Below are 24660 nucleotides of genomic sequence, written 5' to 3'. Positions count from 1 at the left end.
GAAGATTCTAAGCATTTTCACATAATTTTTCTTGTTCACTAAAATGTCTTATTCGCACTTCATTGATTATTATTTGCATTCTACAATTAATGTAGAGCAATATGAGCCATTAATGGCCGAGAACCGTAAATGTTTAGTGGCATAAAAAGTAAGCCCAAAACCAACTATATGTTACACGTTGTCATGGCATAAAACTGAAACTGCAAAACTTATAAAACTAATTACATATTTGAAATCAGCATGAAAACCTCTAGATACAGAAAAAAGTTTCTTGCCCTACATCACACCTTCCATAAGAAAGAATTGCACTTACATGACCTTCTTGTCTGCAAAAACAATCACTTTGTCATCGGGCTGCATGGACTCCAGAAAAGCAAGAAGCTGTGGATGTCAAAAGAAAAAAATTTCCATTAGTTGAAATGATAAAATTGCTTGATAGCTTACCTCTTGAAACTTCTCATTCTCATCACAGATGACTACAGTCTGGGTCACTGTGTGCACGGCCTGCAGGTACAGGGGATGACCACTTGACATAACTATACACTTTGTAGTCCTAACTATACCAAAGAAAAAATTTACGTACTGTGGGTATTGCTATTGCAGCTTCTATCTTTGTCACATTATAGTAACATCTTCTGTTGTTCTTGCACAAAACAACAGCTGATTCAGAAGTCAGTCTAGCTACAGTTTTGTTGTTTGTCATCCTTCTTATTCTGAAGCACTACATTTGTTATAAAAGACAATCCTCAATTCCTATTTGTATCCTAAATGTTTATAATATAAGTGTTAAACAAGAAGCAAAAAAAATTTGCTATATCAAAAGTTTGTTCAACACAAAGTTTATGTTTCAAGAGTAAAAAAAATTGAAGATCCCAAACATTGTGGAAACTTTTTACGAGGTGGTGTCTTTGTGTAAAATGAGAGAAAGAGAGAGAGAAGATCTGAAAGGTAGGGACATTGAAAAGAGTTGACTGTTGGGTGAGTTGTGCTTTGGCATAGAAACCATAGTGAGGGCGCAACTAAACAGAACACATGCTCCTGTCCTCATCCGTTCTTTCCTCACAATGATTTTTATGTGGGGAGGTTAACTAGACTAAGTCCAGTTTGCTACCCTACACAGGAGAGAGGAGAATAAGGGAATAAAAGAGATGATATACTTGGGAGAGGAGAGACTATTGAGAAGTTGTGCACTTATCATGGGCTTACCAGGCATGACTACACTGGCATGCAAAAAGTAGCTCATGGTTCAATGTAAGCACGGCATTCACGTTAGAGCAGAGGCATCAGTTTTAATGAAACCAAGTGCATGGCTAAGGTCTGATGACTGTCATGAGTAAAAGGGCATGACACGCACGCCGATCGCAGGAATACAGCAAGGGTGCGCGAGGCCCCGTAGTGTGCATACACAACACGTTCTTGTATGGGACTGGTTGGAGAAAAGTTCGTGGCCTGTGACCCGAGCCATGGTGGGAAAGTCCTAGTAAAAAAAATGTCACTGTTTTGTGAGGGCTTGCAGCTGCGAAAATCAAGCAAGCCAGTGTCGCGATGGTGACTCAGCAGAAGCCGCCCGGTTCTGAAGTTCTTGGTGTAGGGGGCCCGGAGAGTAGCTATTGACCTTGGGAGACCCGAGTGAGGCTGCCCGGAATTGCCACACCTTTTCATAGGAGTTCCTGGTCGGCCTACAGCTTTCCCACTTTGCGCCATGATGGTAGCGGCTCATACCACAGTCATCAGAGTCATCGGTTGAGCTTAGCTTGTCAAGGCTGGAGATAACGAAAAGGACCGGGACACTGGTGAGGAGGACACGAGGCTTATTAAATAGAAAAAAAAAAAAAAACGCGAATTTAGGAGTTTGCAAAGGACGTTGACGACAGACTTTACGAACTGTCAACACAGCAAAGTCATGGAGTTTACGTGGCAAACTGCAAAAACAATGACTGAGACGCCATATTGGCTGGATTCTGGCTAGGGCTAGAGATGGACTTGAAGTGGATTACAGTCGTGTTTAATTTTATTATGCACATGTTTTCTTATTGAGTGAATTTTGAGCGTTCGTATGTGTTTTTTCCAGCTTTCCTTTTGTTGTGTGATAAAAGTTTGTTTTGCCACCACAGCATCCGATCTATCTCTCTCTTTCAATCCATCTCAGTTGAAAGCACTCCCAAGACAATTGTGACAATGATGTGCACATCATAAGTAGAGTAAGTCACTGCATTCTACAAATGCTTGACTATAATTTAAGTGTATATAATGTTACGGTGAGATGCCTTCATTTACAGGTGATGATGAATGCGAGAGTCTAGAGATCGGGCAGATCGCCGCTCGAGCCAACTTCGTTCTTCTCTTTTTCCACGCGTCCCCTCAGTATCTTAGTAATTCCCCCCTTGCAGACGATGCCCTCCGGGCGAGTTGGTTTTTGTTGCATTGATGAAAACGTTTTAGATGGACAAGATGGGCGACATTGGTATTGCTTGAGTGGCGGCCAGTTGGCCACAAGTGAGATATCACGCATGTGGCATTGCTGATACATTCCAAGTGAACAAGCGGACCAGTGTAGTTGCCCCAAAACTTTGGGCAGAGGCTGTGCTTGCAAAGCCGCGGCCAAAGCCACATCGAATCCCCTTTCTCAAGCAATATGTGCCGGTTACTTGCGTCGTAAAGGTTCTTAGAGCGTTACTGGGAACCGAAAGTTCGAAGACAAGCAATGCACCAGGCTTCTTTTGTGCTATGGTTTCGGCGAGAGTAGGTTATCTGTCTCAGAAAACGGAAGAATAAGGTCAAGAGCTGTCCGGGATTGGCGTATGTAGAGCAGATAAAATGAACTGTATTTTGTTTCGTGCTGTGCAGTGTTGTAGGCGAAAGTTATAAATGGTGAGATGATGTCCCATGTTTTGCGTCCGGAATCAACATATAGGAAAATCATGTTGACGAGTCCTATTAGTTTGTTCCATTAAACCATTAGGGCCTTTACACGCGCTACCCACACAGCCGCAACGCACATGTTGAGACCCCTACCGCACGCAAGCGGGGGACAAATAAGCCAACTGGCGACGCTCTTTCACCCTTTGCAGCGTCGCCAATTGGCTTATTTGTGACCCGCTTGCGTGCGGTAGGGGTCCCGGCACGTGCGTTGCGGCAGTGCGGGAAGCGCGTGGAACGGCCCTTAGCCTGTGGGTGATATGGGGTAATGTGACGAAAATGGCACAAAACAAGACAAAGCAGGTCTTCAACTACATAGGCAACAAATTGCCGCCTGCCGCCACTGATGATGACACGTGGGAATCCATGGCGACAGCATGAACTGTGAAACTTGAAAAATTGACGCACTTTCGGCATAGCTTGTGAGATGGTCAACGCCCACAATAATCAATCGGTTGCCGTTCGATGAAAAAGAACAAGCAGGTCAACACCGACGACGTCAAATAGTGAACCCAAGGGTGCAATGAGATGAAGTGGCGGGGTCGTAGGATGCTTGTAGCGCTGACATTGCTCCCAGCTGGCAACGTATAAAGTCACACTTTTACGCATCTTTGGCCAGAAGAAGCGTTCTTGTGTGCGACAAAACCCTTAAGACCAGACTTTGGGTCTTGGTGCATTGCTCGAAGTACGTGTTGTCTGAATCTTTTAGGCACAACTAGAAGTGGATGGGGGCCTACTCAGGAATAATTAATCTTGTAAAGAAAACCATCCTTTATGACGAAACTGCGCTGACCATTCATTGTGGAGATAAAGAAAGAAGCGAGCGTTTTGTCACTGCGTTGCCCTGCGCAAAAAGTTATGGTCAGGGAATGGAGCATCCACTACTGCCAAATAATGATCAAAGTTCTTTACGTCACACTCGGTTGTTGGAAGGGAAGGCCGTGAAAGGCAATCGGCATCAGCATGATGATAACCGCTCTTGTAGCAGACTTCAAAGTCATGTTTTTGCAATTGTAACTCCCAACAAGCAAGATGATTAGATGGGTCCAGTAGTCCAGTGAGCCAAAATAAAGAATCAAGCAAGATGATTAGATGGGTCCAGTAGTCCAGTGAGCCAAAATAAAGAATCAAGCAAGATGATTAGATGGGTCCAGTAGTCCAGTGAGCCAAAATAAAGAATGGTGATCCGTGATAATCGGAAAGCTGCGTCTATAGATATAAAGGTGAAACTTTTGCATGACAAATATGAACGCGAGACATTCCTGCTTTGAGACAGTGTAGTTGCGCTCCGGTTTACTTAAACAGCGACTGGCATAGGCAACGACGTGGCGTTGAGCCACGACGGCGCCGATACCTACACCACTGGCGTCAGTATGAACTTCTTTGGCAGCAGATGGGTGATAGTGGTGAAAGTACAGGCCCTGATGTAAGAACAAACTTTATTTGCGAAAATGATGACTCTCAATCTGCTGACCACCAAAAAGACGCGTCCTTGTTGAGTAGGGTAAGCAAGGTCGGTAAACTTAGGCACGAAGCAACAGAAGTACGAGCATAAGCCCAAGAAGCTTCAAAACTCTTGTACAGACTGAGGTTGTTTGAAGCTGCTGACAGCAACGGCTTTCTGAGGGTTGGGTCGAACGCCATGTTTGTCAACCTGGTGACCGAGAACCAGAGTTTCACAGTTGCCGAAATGACACTACTTAGAGGTCAAGATGAGCTTTGCTCTCTCAAGGCAGGTGAGACGACGGTTGTGCTCATCGAATGTACGGCCAAAAATAAAGATGTCATCCAGGTAACAAAGACAAACTTCCCACTTGAAGGGTCCCCGAAACGGTTTTTCCCATTCCGTTTTTTATTAGACCACTACTGGAGCAAATCATTGGCACAAGAGTTCAATAGAAACACCCATTATTAACAGAGCTACGAGTACTAAAAAAGTACCCTCCTCCTCCACTCTGCCTTTCACCCTCCACTGCCCTCAACTCTTCCTTCAAGCGCTCGGGGCTAAGCTCCACCTTCACGACGTGGCGTGAGACCGCATACGCATAAATTCTGCTACCGATACGATACCGGCAGACTGTGCTACGCGTTCCACAGCCAATCAGATCAACTGAAAACGATGACATCAGTGGGACAGAGCGTCTCGCTTGGTGTATGGGCGTTTGAAAATGCGTTTAACTGAGTCGCAGCGATCTGAAGCGATTTGCAGCTTTAAAGCATTGTAATAAATTACACAGTTTACGCAGAGAGCTCAAATGGTCTCTAAATTACCCTTGGGACTTGGTCTACCGGCCCAATGTGTTTAAAAAATCGTCAAAACCGTTTCAGGGTCCCTTCAAGTCCACATAATGTAGTGTCCATGAAGCGCTCAAACATGGCTGGCTTGTTGCATCGGCCAAGAACCGTTGCATTGAATTCAAATAGACTATCTGGGGTTACGAAGGCCATTTTTTCTTTATCATGGATGCATGGGGGATTGCCAATAGCCAGATCTCAAATCCATGGAAGAGAAGTACGATGCAAAATGTAAACAATCAATGGTGCCATCAATCCTGTGAAATGGGTAGACATCCTTTTTAGTAACCAAGTTGAGGCATTTGTAGTCCACGCAGAATAGCCATGTACCGTCCTTCTTCCAGACAAGAATCACAGGGGCAGCTCAAGGGCTACACGACTCTTGGATAATTCTTTTCTTTAACATTTCTTTTACCTGTTCAGAAATGACCTTGCGCTCTGCAGATTAGACAAGATAAGGTTTCTGCCGGATAGAGAGAGCAAATACCGTGACAAGTTCGCGACTTGGGTACACTTATTTGCTCTTCATTCTGTGCAAAGTCAAATATAGTAGCAAGCTTCACAAGGACTTTGAATAAAGCTTGACGTTTTTCTGATAACAGCGACTTGTTTACCATACATCGAAAGTTGGCTTTTGTAAAATGCACTGCACGGATATGATCTACGCTCTCGTTGCTTAAAGATGCTATGAAACTGTTCTTATTTTGTTCGAAGAGGGCGAGTCGCAATCCATGGGGTAGCATGACAGGTTCAGTATAATAATTTAACACCCATAAGGCCGATTGCCCGTCACTGATGAGAAGAACACAATGTGCCGCGAGCACATTTTTCTTGGCGAAATTCAGAAAAATGGGATGCACAAAAAAATCAAATGTGCCGGCGTCCGAGGCAGAGGCGTCAACGCGAACATTTTTAATCGAGTTGGGCAGCAAGAGAACATCCTCAATGATTGTGATGGATCTTTCGCAGCGCTTGGGATCGTCAGTAAATGCCGATAGCATAATCTAGCCAGCACTGCAATCTATAGTTGCACCACACGTGTAAAAAATCGATTCCCAGGATGACGTCATGGGTGGGGCTGGCCAGGACAGCGAATCCTGCCTCGAACACCTTGTCGCCCAAAGTAACACTAACACACTCGCCGATAGGGCACAGCGTCTCTTCGCTCACTGCACGAATTGTTGCACAACTGTCCGAGTGAAACATCACTTTATGTCGTAGCCACAATTCAAAGTTTAAAACTCATCACTGAAAAAGCTGCTCCAGTGTCTATTAAAGCCATCATAGACAGCCTATCAATAAGCATGGGGAGCTTATTTTGAATCATAAAAATGGGTGGAGGCATAGTGTATGTAGTGAAAAATGTTCAGCAATTTCAACTCCATTAGCCGCACCACCTAGTTTTCTGGCAGTGCGGAGGTGACGCATTGACCTGGGGATGGTTAACAGTGACGGCATGCTACAGGGGGTGTCAAGATTCGCACGGCGCAAGGCGAGTCACAGCAGAAACTCTGGTGGAAATTGTGTCTCACATGTGTGTCACTGCGGGTGATTTGCTGAAGCCGTCCCCAACGTAGCGTCCGGCGTCGAGCGCATACTATCGTGCCAGCTGTTTTGTCAAGAAGAAGCTGATGGTACCTCGTAGTAGCGCTGTTGGGGGCGATGCCTCTGAACAAAGAATCGAGCCACATTTTCACGGAAACCACAGTTATAACACACAGGGGCCTCACCCACATCACCAAACATGCCATGAGGTGCCATGCACCCATGACCTTCCCACGAAGATATCATTGTAGGTGGTTGGCTGGAGGCGTTCTGGAAACCTTGGCAACGATGTAGGTTGTCACTTGGAAACTCCGGTGCTCTTAATTGAGGCACATTTTATAGTGTGCAATCAATGGCAGCACACAATGCGGCGGGGAGGCACCGCTAGCGTGTGTCCTCGGCGGGGTGACAGCATCACGTCACCCAAGTTCTTTGCGCATGATTTGTCCGATCATTGAGGCAACATCACAGAATGATGTTAGAACGACGTTGTCACTTGCAACGGTGATGATGCTGGCGATTCCACCAAATTTAGTAGGAGTGATGTACCTAGCCTTCAGTGTTTTAAACGTGCAACAATGTTGGATTATGTCCACTACAGACACCAAGGTGTCTTTGCCTATGAGGAAATTGTAGCATCTTTAGCAATACTTTTGAGGAGATGTCCAACTTTTAGATCTCCTTTAATGTGATGGTCTACAGACTTGCACAATTTTAGAATCTCTTCAATGCAAGTTGTGCACGTTTCACCGGGGACTTGGAGCCACGGTTGGACAGACGGACGAATACACGAACGCCACGGGTGGACGGACGCTTCGCCCTACTAATCATCATTCAGTCCATGGATATGCTGCAATTTTTTTTTTTCACAAAAGACTGCTTATTCCTGTTTTCCATATGATGTATGCAAGGCTGCACCTAGTTCTTCTTTCTTGGTTTCGGTCTTCTATTCTTACGTTGGTGTCCTGACTTGTGACCAAACGTGCGCGGGATGGCCCGTCACCTTCCCTCGCCGCACGTCTTCACTGATATTTACTTGACACAATGCCACACTATCACACACCTTCACCAAAATGCATGAAACACTACACTCGACCTTTCACATGTCCATCAGTTCCTCATCTTACGCTATATGGGTACACTAACAAAAGTAACTGCACACAATACTCAACAATCTGTACAATTTCTGTACAACCGGTAGAATTTTCAATACCTGTAAAAAATCTTTTTGCTACAAAAGCATTTACCGATTGCACACAGCTAGTTTGAGTTCGTGCTTTTTCACATTCCACGTCTTTTTTAGTTTTTTTCTATGCCTACTGCCAGCTATCCATCCTCTCGAATGCTCACTAAAGCCGATCTCACTGTCAATATTCACTCGACGCGTCTCCAAACCAACTTTCCCAGGTCAAGTCCTATCCTTCACCATCCCCTTTCTTTCAAAATCTCTGAAATCCACTTTATGCGTTCTTCCAACATTATTTTGGACTTGCGCGTCTACCAGTTGCAACAATATCGATGTTACCACCATCCTGATATTTGCCTCCACTTTCCAATATCTTTGGGGGTGTCTGCGATTTATTTACTTTTTCGCGTTTTACCACGTGAGTCTCAGAAATTACTCTCATCATACACCTCGCTGGCGTTTTGTTTAGCATTGCCTACGTGCTTCTTTCTTTGCTATTCGGGCTCGTCAACGAAGCGCTATGCCCTACCTGTTTGTTGACTGTAGGTGTCGCTTTCTCTCTCTCTGCGCCCTCTTCAACATCCGTGGCATCTGTTGTCTTGCTAGTACAATCTGCAATGTTTGTGCTCTTTTACTTGCACTATCCACTTAAAAGGCTCGTCTCATTAGCACAACTAGCGTGCTCCCTACCCTTTTGCTCACTGGCAATAGAACTCTGATGATCAGGCACACTGAAATCTCCTGATGGAGCCTCTATAAGACTTCTCTCATTCCACCTAATTTTGGCTAGTGCCAGTCTTGTAGGCACTCGAGTTCCTATTTTTCTCGCACATAAAAATCTAGTTTTGCCTCAATTTCTTGTCGAAGCCGTTCTTTCTCTTCCTCAATGAACTCTACGCCTTGTTCCTTAATAAGCTATCGCTCACGAATGACTCTCAGTATCTTCTCGCAGTCCATGCTTGCAACCCCCGACGATATTGTGACTGGGCTGCACAAGGGGAAAATCATGGCAGAGGCTCGCCAATTAAATGTCACAGACTTTACCGCGACAGCACTTGCGAAGTGTTGGATGAGAGAGATACGTGAGAGAGATGAGTGTGGCAAGTCAAACACACTTTCTCGCATCAAACAAAACAACAAACGATAATCTGGCACTCAAAATTCACTCCCAAAAATAAACACAAACACAATAATCAAGAAGGTTGCAACTAACTCCCATCCAAGACAAGTTCAATCCTTAAGCCTTAAACTGTCCCTAGCCGAAATGGCGTCTCGGTACCTGCTCTCATGCGCTCTCGCAATATTAGAACACTCTCACTGTTCATATGCCACTCTCAGTGCTAAGGCGACGAAGTGGTACCGCCTTGCCATCATCGGCGTCAGCGCGCATCCAATTGACAATCCACTTGTCTGTATTGCCGGTGTCTCGATCCTTGTTTCCATTTTCGGCCTCACTATGCTCCGCTCATCAAGGACTCCCTCACCGACGCGGCCACTCGGCTGACTGGTGTAGGCTGCTCCCTTGCAATGTGGCGAAAGTGCAAGCCAACCGGGAACTTCTGGGCAGGGTGCAGCAAGTCCGGGCAGCCTCACTCGGTACCATCTCCGAGGTCGACAGCCACTTCCCAAGCTGCTTGTGCCAGCATCCTTCAGAACCGAACGGACGGTCATGCTGCTCTTGTCGCGATAGCGATGCTCGCTTCCCCCGTCTCCACAGCTCGGTGTCCCAACTCACAGTGCCAGCTTATCCTCTGGAATTTTTCACAATTTATCCTCTGGAATTTTTTTTCTCGGCTCAGGTTGCATGTGACGAGCCTTTTTCCAATCAATCTCTTGTGTTGATGTGGCTGGTGCGCATTTACTAGGGTGACTTTCCTCTCCTCGTGTACACCTGCCGCACCTCGGTGTTCGGCACGCGTCTGGTGCCTCTCCTTAACTCATGACACAAATATTTGATTACACCTTTGCAAAGCGATAACAGCTAATAGTAGTGCCATTCAAGCCAAGGCTACTGCAGTAACAACGCTAGTATTGCGTGCCATGTTGAGCAGCCTGCGATGAGAGCAGATAGGGTGGCAATTTGGTGTTTTGTATTGCCGCTCCCAGATGGTGCGACAGTCTGCTAATCCCCGCAGAATCATCCATTTGAGTTTCTGAGTTTCGGAACGATTTACGCTGCATATTAAATGCATCGCAGAGTGTATCGAAACATTATATACTGTTTGTGATGAGGCTCATTTAACCAGAGAAGACGAAATGAGGTCGCAACAGAAAAGGGCCATACGGCAAGGCTGGCAAAAGCGGCACAAATTTTTGCGCAAACAGAGCGCAGAGCTTTTTGCCCTCTTTGGAAGGCGCACAAGCGTTGGTGCATATGCTTCACTACTACACCCCTGGTGTGAAGAGTAGCGATCCTGGTGACTGAGGTAGTAGGCATGAGGGGGTTGTAGTAGGGTTCGAGAGGGTCGACATGTACGGTCTTTTGTCTTCGACGGCGCAAATCTGGGTTGACGCTGTAATTCACCAGCAAGATCGCATCAATGACACCGTACGAACCATGGTACCGCACCAGAAGTTCGGGAAAAAGGCCAGGGACATGTAGGAGCACCCAAAGATACACAAGGAAGCCAGCACGAAATGTAGGAGCTGGTTGATGAACATCGTCATGTCGAGTTTTTTGTCGACCTTGAGCCTCACTTGTCAGACAATTGGCAGCAGTCTTCAGCGAATCTGGCGACTTCAGAAAGTGGAGAGGTCTCAGATGCATCAGGGCGGTACGAGAGTATGGTGTCCAGTGGGTGGGAAGGTTGGCGGCCGTACAACAGAAAGAACAGGGAAAAGTTGGCAATCGCTTGCGTCGCGGTGTTGTAAGCGAACGTAACAAAAGGTAGTACAGCATCCCAGTTAGTGTAATCGGAGGAAATGTCGCTAAGTGTGCGGTGAACCCCCTCGGTGAGACCATTGTCTGTGGATGGTATGCGGTAGATTTGCAGTAGAAGATGTTGCTTTCAGCAAGGATAGCTTGAACAACTTCAGAAAAGAACACACGACCCCTATTACTGAGTAGTTCCCGTGAAGCACCATAGAAGGAATGAAGCTGCGGAAAATTAAGAGTGCAACTTTGTGCACGGTCGCTGCTGGTAGAGCTGCAGTCTCAGCATAGCGTGTCAGATCATCGTCAACAATATTCCACCGGTTTCCAGAGCAACTAATGGGAGGGGGCCATAGAGGTTGATACCTACATGGTCAAATGGGCGAGCCGGGCATGGAAGCGGCTGTAACATGCCAGTGAAGTGGTGCAGAGGTGCCTTGTTTTGTTGGCAAGTAGTGCAAGGCAATGCACTTCTGCAAAAAGCGATACATTCCTCACTAGTAATATCGCTGACGCAGCCTTTAGGAGTTTTTTTTTGGACTCCGGCATGAGCACTTTCGGAATCTGCATGAAAATTCACGCAGATGTCGGAGCACATTTGACTAGGGACAGCAAGGAGCCACTTTCAACCACTTGGCATGTAGTTGCAGACTGTTGTCTCGTACGGAAAAGTGGACTGCTTGACGACAAAGCGCTCTCGTGGAAGGGAAAGCAGAGAAATCGGTAAGGAAGTCAAATAACAAGGCTAGGTATGGGTTTTTACGCTGCTCCGAAAGCATGCCAGTTGTGCCAGGTGCAGAACGCCTGTCCAAGGACGTAAAGTACTCGGTGCCTTGTACACAGTCAAGCGCATTGTCTATTTCTGATAGCGGGTAAACATCTTTACTTCTTTTTTTGTAATCTTGCTTAAGTGGCAATAATAAATGCAAAATCGAATGGTGCCATATTTTTTCTTTACCAGTACGACAGGTGATGACCAAGGGCTTTGAGAAGGCTGTATGACTTCGCGTTGAAGCATGTCATCTACTTGCTCCGTAATGGTGCGGCACTCACCAAAACATTACTCACCAAAACTCACCAAAACATTACTCACCTGTACTCTCTCAGATTCTGAGAGAGACTGACTGGAACGACTCATGGGAGAGTTCGCCAACCTATGCTTTGTCCTGCGGCACTAACCTATGGTTAGTGCCGTAAAGGCACAGGCACGCAAGGACCGGCACGCACAAGCTGGCTCCTCGAACAAAACTGGGGCTCCCCGCATTTATTGGGACCGACATGTATAGACATACACAGAAGGTACAGGAGGCGCCACGCTCCGATGGCAGCCTAATCAAAGCACTGAAAGGTGGCGACCTCTACATCTCCGCCCTTGATTCGCAGCATAAAATGTCTAGTGGAAGGATGGAGAAAGTCTGACACAAAGGGTTTTACAAATTCAGATGGCCCGGCTGAACAAGGCGTCGGCCGTAACGTGTTTTCATCAAACTGCTGTCCCTGGCCACAGGAGACCGTTGCGCCCACTGGCCGCGGTAGGTTAATGATTGTGCGAGGTCAGCAGGCCAAGTTCCTGAGCGGGAACATGCTGCGGTGGTGGTGGTTGCTGTGCATCTGTCTGCGGTGGTTCATCTCTGGCGGCAGCAGGTGTAAAAGGCACTAGGTGATGGCGGTTGCGTTGAAAAACTCCACCTCACTGTGTCTCAATCACGTAGCTTCGTGGCCTTTGCCTTGGACTGAGGACTGTACCTTGCACTTTCTTGGGTCGCACCCAGACGCGCTGACCGGTTTGAAGTGGTGGCAGGTCTCATGCTCTGTGATGAGCGTTGAAGTTGTCTGTCTGCTTCCGCTTGTAAGCTGCATCCTTGGTGGCGACGTCTTTTCCCGATGGCCAGTTAGAACGTAGCTTCGATTCTTGTTTCAGGACCTTGATTCTGAGTTGGCGTCCCATCAACAGCTTGGCTGGGCTGAAGCCATCAACTCCAGGAGTATCCCGATAGCTGAGCAGGGTCAGATAAGAGTCGCTAGACTTTCGAAACAGGTCCTTGACTGTTCGAACCATCCTCTCTGCCTCTTCGTTCGATTGAGCGTAGTGTGGACTACTGGTCGCATGTTTGAAGCCGTACAATGCTGCAAATGATGCACATTTGCACGACAAGAACGGTGGGCCATTGTCTGACCTGACCTCTTGCGGGATTTCGTGTCTGGCAAAGATGCTTTTGAGAGCATCGATAACTGCCTGAGCTGTCGTGCTTCTCAGGATAACCACCTCAGAAAACCTCGAGCAATAGTCTACCACTAGAATGAACATCTGGCCATCGAGGTGGTATAAGTCCATTCCAAGAAATTTCCAGGGACGTAAGACCACGGGCTATGCAGGGTTCACGCGGGTAGAGGCACACTGTTTGCAATCGGCAACGAGAGACGATGTCTACAGAGATGCCTGGCCACCAAAATGACTCCCGAGCTAGTGCTTTGGTCCTGTTGATGCCCTGATGACCTTCGTGCAACAGTATCAAGACCGCAGGCCGAAGGAATGATCATATGGGGGCCTCCTTTGAGCGATACACCATCGCAGTCTGAGAACTCGTCTACCTCAGAGGCGTACTTTAAAAGGTGCAGAGGCATCTCTGACTTCTGTGGCCAACCCTGCTGGCAGAAGGAAATGAGAGCTTTGCACTCTCCATCGGACTCTTGTGCCCGTCGTATGTCTTTATGGCTCAATGGCAAGACATCTGATGTGCAGCTGACGACTTGTGCTGAGAAGTGTTCCACTGTGTCTAGAGGAGCGGATGCCTTGACGATGCGAGACAAAGTATCTGCTTTCGATAGCAGTTTTTCCGGCATGCGTACCATGCAAAATCGGTATTGCATTGTCTTAAGTCGTAGTCTCCGAATACGAGGCAGCAACACGTCCAGCTCCATCGTGCCCAGGAGTGAATTGAGCGGCAAGTGGTCAGCCTCGATGTTGAAGTTGATGCCGCGGACAAACTCGTCAAACCTTTAGATAGCTCATGTTGTTGCCAAAGTTTCTTTTTCTGTCTGGCTGTAACGCTGTTCGATCTCAGTGACCTCGAAGCAAATGCGACTGTGTGGCGCTCTCCCGAGGGTTGCATCTGTAGCAAGACTGCACTGAGTTTGAACGAGCTGGCGTTTGCAGACACTGTAGTGGTGTACGGCAGTACCTAGCCATGCACCTGTCTGATGTCAAAAGTTCCTTAATTTTCTCGAATGTAGCCTTTTGTTCATGCTGCCTCACCAAACTTGCGGACTTGCTCAATAAAGCTCTGATGCATGCTGTGACGTCCAAGATGTGTGGTAAAAATCTATCGAGATGATTCACCATTCCCAGAAGTCTTCTAACGCCAGCGACGTCAGTTGGAGCTTGGATGGTTTTGACTGCTTCGATTTTGCTTGAATCTGGCCTGATACCCTCTGCTGAGATGACAGCTGCGAGGAAGGAGACCTCAGATACCCCAAAACGATATTTGTCCTGGTTCAGTGTGATGCCTGCTTTTGCAAGGTGGGATAGCACCTGGCTCAGTCTAGCATTGTGCTTTTGGCGGGTGCATCCATAAACCAGGATGTTATGTCATTGGCGACTCCATTTTGGCCTTCTAGAATTCTTGACATCTGTTTTTGGAAGTATTCAGGCGCAAAGCTCATGCGAAAGGGGAGCCAGCAAAAGCAGTAGCGGCCATATGGGGTAATGAACGTCGTGAGGTCTTGGGAATGAGCTGAGAGCATAACCTGCTGGAAGCTTGCACTCGCATCAAGCTTTGAAAAAACTATTGCGTCACCAAGGAGGCTAAGAACTTGCTCCACGGTTAGTAGAATATGACGTTCACGAAGGAGGGGCTCACGAAGTGCAGGGGTCGTCAGAGTGCAGTTCACCGCGCGTCGACAACCAACAGAAAATCAATCTGTTCACAGTGAACATGCTCGCCTCCCGCGCAATGGAGGCTACTGGCAACAAGTAGAGTGCTTTTAATGACACGCTCACAACAATGAACATATTGTGCTGCGGTCTCCACTCGAAAAAGTGGCAATCTTGCCTGAAAGGAAACTAACATCTTGCTGCTCTTGCAGTTTTGAAATTGATGAGCAAGTGCGCGAGTTCGGTCTGCGACATCTACGTGTAACTCAATCTAGACAAGCCGGAAAACATCGCTTTGTCATACGACGAATTACAAATAATGAGCGCACATTCGTCGCAAATCAGCGTCAGTACCCCCAAGTGGCCTTGTCGGCAGACGAGCACACGACAACAACTTGCAGCAGAACTTGAAGGAACGACACATGCCCGGTGCATATGCCCATGTGCATATTGCCCGGTGCATATTGCAGTGTGCGTGCTGCCAGGAAGACGAAGACGACAGAGCATACACGCATCTGCATGCTTTTATGCAGAAAGCAATGATGAGAAAGAAGAGGAACTCTCTGGCGAGCGGTAAATAAAAATACTGACCTGCTGCTGCTTTCTCCACCTGTTCAATATGATCTCTGTCTTCACATTGCGACACTGGATGAGGTGCTGGAGCCTGCAACCAGATGCAGGAAAGCCTTGTGCGGGACCGTACACCCAGTCTGGAGCCTTCACATCTTGTTACGACTCCAGTAAACCGATCCAGCCAGTGCCTACTAGGCCTAAGTCCGTAATTTTTGACTGCGTCTCTTCTTACTAACACGGTGGCCCCTACGTCGTCTGCGAATCTTCCTCCTGCCCATACAAATCTTCCCTCCCAGGTGACTTTTCAGCCTCCTTGTGTTCTTCAAGAGAAGCGAATGAGGGTGTCAAGGACTGGCTCAACGCCCCGCCGCGGTGGTCTAGTGGCTAAGGTACTCGGCTGCTGACCCGCAGGTCGCGGGTTCGTATCCCAGTTGCGGCGGCTGCGGAAATGTTGTAGGCCCGTGTGCTCAGATTTGGGTGCACTTTAAAGAACCCCAGGTGGTCGAAATTTCCGGAGCCCTCCACTACGGCGTCTCTCATAATCATATGATGGTTTTGAGACGTTAAACCCCACATATCAATCAAGGACTGGCTCAACCAGTTCGAACAGACTGGTGTGGTAAATCGCTGAAGCATACAAGAGAAACTTGGCCATGCCTACTTCGCGATGGAAAATGGCGCTTGCACACGGTACGAGATCAGGGAGGCTACTTTTCAAACCTGGGACAACTTCCGCCAAAAGCTTCTCAAGACGTTCCTGAGCACGGACCAGCGGAATCTCGCATAACAGCTGATTGAAGCCTGCGTGCAAAAGTTGAACAATACCGTCACGATGTTGGCTAAAGATATGGCCCGTCTATTTCGCTGTGCTGACCCTGATATGCCCGAGGCAAGGAAAGTTCGTAACCTGATGCGGAGGAAGAACCACTTTTCTCCAGCCTTGTACGAAGTCCGCCAACAACAGTTGATGAATTTATCAAAGGCGACTGTCATCGAGCATGCGCCTGTAGGCGTCGCCGCTCAGAACGCTGCCGTTTCCGAAAGCTCTCTAGAGCAAATGATTAGCCAAATCCTGCGGGAAAAGCTGCGGGCCCTCCGCATTCCGTCTACCGAGCCTCCTGTCGCTTGTGTTGCGGAAATCTCGGGCTACGAGCTACAGCAAGCCTTTCCATCACCGGCGCCACCGCCTGAGCCATGTCTGTTGACCTATGCTGATGTCGTTCGCAGCCCTCTACCTGCCCCAGAAGAAGGACCCTTTCAGCCGTGGCCCGTTACCTTGCCTTGGTGGCAGCAGGAACCTGTGCAACGACCACCCGTACGCCGGACCGACTTGTGGCGCACTGCCGACCTTCGACCCCTTTGATTCCACTGTGGCCTACCAGGCCACATCACCTGCTACTGCCGTCATCGAGAAGCTCAATTCAGAAATTTTTCTCCTCCCATTTCTTTTCATTTCAAAGACCCTTGTGACCACAGCACTGATCACCTGCCGACCAACCAAGTTTCTTCACCTCGTCGTCGCTGGCGGTATCCCTTCACCTGCACGAAGTCACACTTTCTTCCCTGAAACGCTGCACTTACGCTGAAGCCATTAGAAACCACTCCCCAAGCCCATGCCAGAGAAAATAATTGCCGCGACCTGCGGAGGCAAGGTTGCCAATCGCCGAGATGCCAAAAAGACCCCCTTGTCTCAACAGAAAGATGACATGACACTGATGACGACGAAGTTGTACGAGCCGACCTTAGCATTATTATAGATGGACACTACACAACAGCACTGGTTGACACTGGTGCTGACTTCTCGAGAAGATTATGCGACGAGAGCTCGCCGACAGCCTTAAGAAGGTCAAAATGCCATAGAGTGGGCCGAGCATAACGAATGCTGGTGGACAGCTAACGATGCCAACGGGTAAATGCCCCGCTCAGCTGCCAACGGGTAAATGCCTCGCACAGTGCATACGTGCATCTGCACGCTTTTATGCAGAAAGCAATAATGAGAAAGAAGAGGAACGCTCTGGCACGCAGTAAATAAAAAGATCGTCCTATTGCTGCTTTTTTAACCTGTTTAATACGACCTCTGTCATCACGTCATGATAATATTAACTGACTAAAAGTATGTGGGCCATGATATTTTTCACTGAATAAGGCTGAATAATGTTTTAACTGTTTTTTCTCATTTTCTCAGAACACAGTTTCTTACCACTTTCTTGTTTGCTTCTTCAGTAAAAGTGAATCTAGGACAGCTAGAGCTAAAATTCGTTTTGCACAGTGTAGTTAAATGTGCACAAAAAGCAATGCTGTGCAGCTCCACTTCTTTGAATGTTCTTTAAAAATTTCTTTGTTTTTGGTGAAATGCAGACAGTGATTGTTATTTTGCTGTGATTCGAGAAGTACTAGTTCAATTTTGAATCGGCTCTCAGTGTTGCCCTCCTTAGGCTTTGTAGTATCTATATATGTGTTAATGACTATGTAATTTTGTGTACATAAATTTTCATTGTTTAAGCAAGAAATACAATGTATTTACTAATTATTTCAGAAAATAATTAACCTGCATAAAATATACCTGAATAGTTAGAATAGGCTAAACAAACTAAACAAGGCTGCGCCGTTTCACCTGATTTGGTGAATAAATAAATAACCCACTTTATGTTTGAAACCCATCTTTAAAACCCACTTTATCTTTAAAACCCAGAAAGCAATGGAAAGAAAAATGGTACGTGTAACCTTAAGAGACAAGAAGAGAGCAGAGTAGATTAGGGAACAAACGAGGGTTAAGATATCATAGTTGAAATAAAGAAGAGGAAATGGACATTGGCCGGGCATGTAGCGCGTAGACAGGATAACTGCTGGTCATTAAGGGTAACTACCTGGATTCCCAGAGAAGGCGTGCGGGTTAGGGGGAGACAGAAGGTTAGGTGGGAAGATGAGGTTAAGGGTGTGAATTGGCAGCAGCAAGCACAGGACCGGGTTAACTGGTGGAACATGGAAGAGGCTTTTGTCCTGCAGTAGACGTAGTCGGGCTGATGATAATGATGATGATCTTTAAAACCCATGTACCCTCTTAATAGGCTCTTAAAGGCCGCTCTTCAAGCTTTCACTGGGATTATGCTACGAGCAGGCCTGGCGATTTTTTTCACGAAGAAAAGAAACATTGGCATTGTTGTCTTGTAATCTATTAGGAACGACACAGGTGGGTGTCCCCACTACAGAACAATCAAAGTGATACGTATGAATCTCAAGCGGGACCAAAACATTCTTATTACCTGAAACTTTGTATAATAAAAAACTAGCAAAATGGGTTTCTAAACAACGAAATATCCACAAGACATTGCTTTCGACAAAAAGAATTTGCGTATGTTTTTCTGCGACACATGGGAACAGACCAATAAGGGATGGTGCAGGCGGCTGCCACAAAAGTGCATTTCAGAACTTCGCTCATGACAAACTGAAAGTTGCTAAATGCTTTGTGCCTTTTTTTATGCCTTTATCCTACCACTGCATTAGCCGCATACAGGGGTAAAAGTGAACTCTAGTGTCTTCGAGCAGCTTTGGCACAGTAAAATGTAAAATGGGAGTGTTAGAGCAGGCCCGGAGCACCAAAAGGTGTGCTTCAGAGCAATGCAAATTAGTTTTGGAGCAACTTTCTACGGTCAAACATCATTGTCAATTAAAATTATTTCTAGTGAAAAAATTTCAATGGTCTTCACTAAACATTTTGTACTAATGAGCTGACCAGACTTACTACCCACAAATGTGTGCGTGCATGCATGTGTGTGTATGCGTGAGTGTGCGCACGTCTGTGCTTTTATCATTAAATGTCACAGCTGACAGAGAAATAACTCAAAGAAACATGGGATAAATGATGCTTGTCTTCCATTTTCATGACAACTAGATATTTACGGCACACTTAGTTTAGCGAAAGTATCTTATCTCTCACTCTAATTAAACAAGCTATTCTGCTCATCTGTGCTCGGTTTGGAGCGAAGAAGCGATGACCAATTCACAGAGCAAATCCGCGCGCACGCTACAGTGAGCCGCCCAGCAGCGACGGCGTGGGCAACATAGGTGCCTCACTGCACATAATTAACCAGGAGATGATCGAGGCCACGCAACCACTCAGTGTTTCAATGAAACTGTCAGTTGACGGCTAGTGTCGGAGTTCGATAGAGAAGCGCACATATGTATAACGGAAAGCCGATACGTTCTGTCGCTATGTCAGTCGCTGCACATCCTGGACCCGGTCATAGTTTCGAAACGCTGCTTCGCCGCTGTGCCCCATCAAACAATCGAGTGGGAGTGTCAGCCCAGTATCTTTTCACACTTTGGCGAAGAGTAAGAAAAGACTTTTTGATGGGTACTTTGGGCAACAACTGCTGTGTTACTGGATTCGCTTATTGGTGGCGATGGTGCACGTCAGGAAATACACATTCCTACTCGAAACCCACGCTGTCGTTCATGATCATGCTGCCTTCTCGACGAGTACAAATTATCGGGGTTTTGCTGCATTACTAGATAATTCACAGATACTCATGTTGGTGCGACCACTTTTGCGCGAAAACCACTGCGATAACAGCTATGAGAAGAGCCCTTGCAAGTCCCATGAATGAAGCAAATTACGCAATCATGAACTACATTGGATATGAATGTAGCCGCGTCCTTTGAGTGGCCAACGCTCAGTGTTGCTCGGTCGACGATAATATTATGCTAAATTTGGCAGCTTACGCTTACTATGGACAATTATCTCGGAAATTGCCGTTTATGTGCAGCAGATTAGATTGGCACAGAACGGCACAATTTGCGCAGCACTTCCACCCTTGCGCATATCTACGAAGCTCATAGCCATTATTGATGATTGCACAGCCATAACTGCAGTTTTACTTCTGGCGCTTGTGGCAAACGGTAGTCCCACTTCTTATATGAATGCACTGGCCGCACACGTGCCTTCGAAACAGTCACTTGTCACCATTTATGATTGCATCTGTTCCAGTTTTTCTGGGAGAATTTAAGGAAAGAAGCGCACTTTGACTGGAACAGCATTGGGCGAACATGCACTTTAGGAGAGCCGTCACTTTCGTTGTTGCCCAGCGTGATCGTGTGAAGAGCGACTGCGGTTTTCTTGGCCGCATGGATTTATTGTAAGTTTAGAGGAAAGTGTTCTGAATATACAAATTTTGACCAATGGAACACAGTTTGGCTGGGGAATTTCACAAATTCATATCACCGAATGGTGTTCTACGTTTACATCAACAACGCCTTCTAATTTGTTTAAATTATAAAGCGGTAGTCCAACAGTTTCACAAAAAGCCTGGATCAGATGGGGTTGGATTTTTGTCAATGTTGCCAAATTGCACAGAAATTTTCATTTCAGGGAGATTCTCCAGCCAACTGTATAAATATAAGAAATGACTGAAGTTCGGGAGACTCTGCAGCTATGCACAACTGGCTTGAAAATGCTGACAGACATATATACTGTATGGTCCAACAAGACATGTTCAGTAAATACTCACAGCCAGATCGAGGGAGCCAACAAAAACTTGGAAAGGCTTATTCATGTACTGTTGCGCGAGCCGGCGCACACCCTCTGGCCATGTGGCACTAGTCATAACTGTCTGTCGGTCTGGCCGAATGTCCAGTAGCACCTTCTTGATCTGTGGTTCAAAGCCCATGTCCAGCATGCGGTCCGCTTCATCCAAGATCTGAAAATGATAGTAATCAGCTATGGTAAAGATCAGCTGTAAGACAAGAAGGCATGTGGAACCAACAATTTATCATGCAACAAAGCTTGTTTAGCTCTTTCGTTACTGCGCAAAAATGGTTTTTTTAGAGACCAAGCTCTTTATGGCGTCACTCGATTATACTCTGTAATAACCACCTCTGCCGGGTATGTGCCACAGGGGAGTTTAGTTCTTGGAATGCCCGCTAGATGGTGTCACTTGTATATAATCAATATATGTTGAAAAGATGTGAGATGGTGGTACTTGGAGTGTTCGCTAGACAGACAGACATACAGATCAACTGACGCACAGACAGACAGATCTCTTGAGTATGTGTCACAGGGTAGTTTAGATCTTGGAATGTCCGCTAGATGGCGGTACTTGCATATAATCAATATATGATGAAAAGATGCGAGATAGTGGTACTTATAGTGTTCACTAGATAGACGCATGGACAGACAGATCGACCAACGGTTGGATGGACGGACATACAGACATATATGATGAAAAGATGCAAGATTATAGCATCAAATCTTATGTCTTATCTAGAATCAATCAGTTTTTTCTACCCTTTTCAGCATGGTTTCCGAAAGTATCTTTCCTGCGAAACACAACTGGCTGAATTTACTAATGACATACTACTGTGAATGGATGATCACGTACAAATAGATGCAATTTTCTTAGATTTCTCCAAGGCTTTCGATCGCGTACCCCACAAGCACCTGCTCATCAAATTATCCGCTCTAGGTATCCCCCCAAACCTTATAAAATGGCTCCAGCATTTCTTAACAGGACGCGTTCAGTTTACCGTTGCTAACAATTTCCAATCAGCCCTTACCAGCGTCACTTCTGGTGTTCCCCAGGGCACCGGCTTATCACCTCTATTGGTTCTTATATACGTGAATGACCTTCCTAGTAACATTAAATCACAGCTGTGCCTATTTGCAGATGACTGCGTTCTTTATGACCCCCTTCACTCCTTTGACGACGCAACCACCCTACAACACGACCTTGACACCATCACTTCATGGTGCAAAAAATGGCATATGCCCCTAAACCTCGCTAAATGCAAGGTCATGTCCTTCACACGTAAACACAACACCTCACATAAAACCTACTGCATTAATTCGGTTCCCATTGATCACACGCGTACTTACAAGTACCTAGGAGTTCATCTGACATTATCACTATCATGGGTGAAACGCATTGAAACCATTCGTTCTGAAGCTTCCCGCACACTAGGCTACTCTGACGTAACCTGCGATCTGCATCTCCTGACATAAATAAACTCGCATATCTGACATACGTGCGACCAAAACTCGAGTATGCATGATCCATCTGGCATTCTTCACAAGCTTATCTCACCGATGATTTGGAAGCCATTCAATATCGCGCAGCTCGTTTCATTATGTCACAATATTCAAGGCATATCAGTGTAACCGCATTAAAACAAACGTTGTCACTCACATCGCTCGCTTCACGTCGCATAACCTCTCGTATCTGCCTCCTTCAGAAATTCTTTTACTTTAGCAGGTCGGGACACTCCCTCCTAAAACGCCCATTAAGATCGTCCTCTCGCCTGTCCCATACGCACCCTCTGATGACCATAAAATGCCAGAGGACAACGATGAGCAGCTCATTTTTCCCCCATGCCGTGACACTCTGTAATGCACTGCCAGATAACATTGTTTCTTGCAGGGACGGCTCAATATTTCGCGAAAAACTAACTCTTTTCCAAAATCCAAATACGATGTCCTAACAGCATATTACCTATTGCGTTTATAGTTGTTTTACGGTACTCCTAGAAATCATTTATCGCCTATTATATTTTTTATGTTTTGTTATGTGTGTTATTTCCACTTGTGTTTTTTATTTGCTCATTCATTGTAATCAGTGTGTACCCTCATATTGTTACATTGCTTAGGAACTTACAACCTGGATATACGACCCCCCCTTATGTAATGCCTTCGGGCGCTTAAGGTAGAATAAAAAAAAAAAAAAAGATGGTGGTACTTGGAGTGTTCACTAGACAAATGGGCATACAGACAGACAGACATATAAGATGAAAAGATGAGATACAGTGGTTCTTAGAGTGTTCAATAAATGAACGGACATACTGACAGACAGACGTACAGATGCACGGGCGGACAGATCGACCCCCAATTGGACGGGCGGATGCACGAACAGACGGACGGACGCTTCACCCCACTCATCATCATACAGTTCGTGGATATGCTGTGATCTTTTTCATTTGTCTTTGAAAGAATTTTTTTCCCATTTTTATAAATAGCCCAGCACGCATTGCAACATATCAAATTTTGCACAAATATTTGCTCTGCCCCAAAAAATATACCTTGTAGAACAAAAATATTTTGAAATGAATAAATATGTGAAATGATGATTGATTGATTTGTGGGGTTTAACGTCCCAAAACCACCATATGATTATGAGAGACGCCGTTGTGGAGGGCTCCAGAAATTTCGACCAACTGGGGTTCTTTAACGTGCACCCAAATCTGAGTACACGGGCCTACAACATTTCCGCCTCCATCGAAAATGCAGCCGCCACAGCCGGGATTCGATCCCGCGACCTGTGAGTCAGCAGCCGAGTACCGTAGCCACTAGACCACTGTGGCGAAGCAACAAATATGTGAAAAGTAGGTAAGTTTTAGTTGCCAGCTGGTAAACAGTGAAAAAAAAAACACTACACATGCAAAAACATTCAAAACAAACAAAATTCAGAATATACATTTTGAAGATAAATGACCCAGCCGTAGTATAAAAGATAATAAATGTACAAAAGTTTCTATTCACATAGACAAGGAATATCGGAACAGAGACGCTGCTTCACTGCTCGTGCCATGCGGTAAAACGTTGCTTGGTTTTTCGTGAGACACAAGTGAACTAGAATTTAAACATTCGACAGATGTCAGTCTGGCTGGTTATGTAAACTGGGAAATGATTTTAACTCCAACCAAAAAGTACTTGAAAATGCGTAAACTCGATGATTCGGATCCAACTTGGTCCCTTCCTCAGGGCGGATTGGAGCTACGTTGCAGCGGCCCCTTCAAGACACTTGCGGGCGGTTAATGGCCCCCCTCCCCTCTTCCATTTTGCAGCAGAGCATAGTCTGTGTGCATACACTGGGAGAAGGGTTAACGGTTGATGTTTTGGGCTAATTGCTGTGTATGCCACAACTCGAGTAGTAATCTTCTCCAGGTAGTCTCGCTTTTAAGGACGATCGTTGCGTCAAAATTTATCCGGTGGTCAAAAGTCTCAGAATGCTTGGCGACAGCGTTGCGCTCTTTGTAAAGCTTTCTAACGTTGTTGGCCTGTTGTTTGAGTCTTTCTGGTAGGTTTTTTTTGTATCGCTAATATACGAAGAAGGGCACTTGGCACATGGGATTTTGTAAGCAGCCCCAGGGGTCCTGTCCACCGGTGACCAATCTTTTGGGAGGGGAAGGAGGCGGCCTAGTCTACATGAAGGCACATGTAGGATGGAAACCCTTTCTTTTCTGAATACCTGCGTCAACATCTCGCTGGTTCCTTGAACGTATGAAACCGGTACGCGTTTCGGAGGACTTCCAATTAATGCTGATTGGGGTTTTCGTGTCCCCTGTTGCTTTGCGCGGCGGATCACGGCTCGTATGAAGTTCTTTGGCAATCGGTTTTTTCTGAGGTCC

The 24660-nt window shown here is 46.2% G+C and overlaps 1 protein-coding gene across 2 annotated transcripts in view; it reads right to left on the bottom strand.

Annotated features, from left to right (window-relative positions):
- Nucleotides 1-24660, bottom strand: part of LOC119163317 (putative ATP-dependent RNA helicase DDX43) — a 244512-nt gene that overhangs the window by 51823 nt on the left and 168029 nt on the right. Inside the window, exons 11-13 of one of the 2 annotated variants that reach the window (XM_037415282.2) lie at nucleotides 20772-20960; nucleotides 445-504; nucleotides 314-381 (exon numbers count right to left, since the gene is read on the bottom strand). In XM_037415282.2, coding sequence (XP_037271179.2) covers nucleotides 314-381; nucleotides 445-504; nucleotides 20772-20960 — 317 coding nt within the window. The remainder of the gene's footprint in view (nucleotides 1-313; nucleotides 382-444; nucleotides 505-20771; nucleotides 20961-24660) is intronic. The other variant, XM_037415283.2, reaches the window with a different exon arrangement.

This window comes from Rhipicephalus microplus, chromosome 9 (genome assembly GCF_043290135.1).
Source record: "Rhipicephalus microplus isolate Deutch F79 chromosome 9, USDA_Rmic, whole genome shotgun sequence".
Classification (NCBI taxonomy): Eukaryota; Metazoa; Arthropoda; class Arachnida; order Ixodida; family Ixodidae; genus Rhipicephalus; species Rhipicephalus microplus.
The sequence above is the reverse complement of the archived record's forward strand: the minus strand, read 5'-3'. Positions and strand labels throughout refer to the sequence as shown.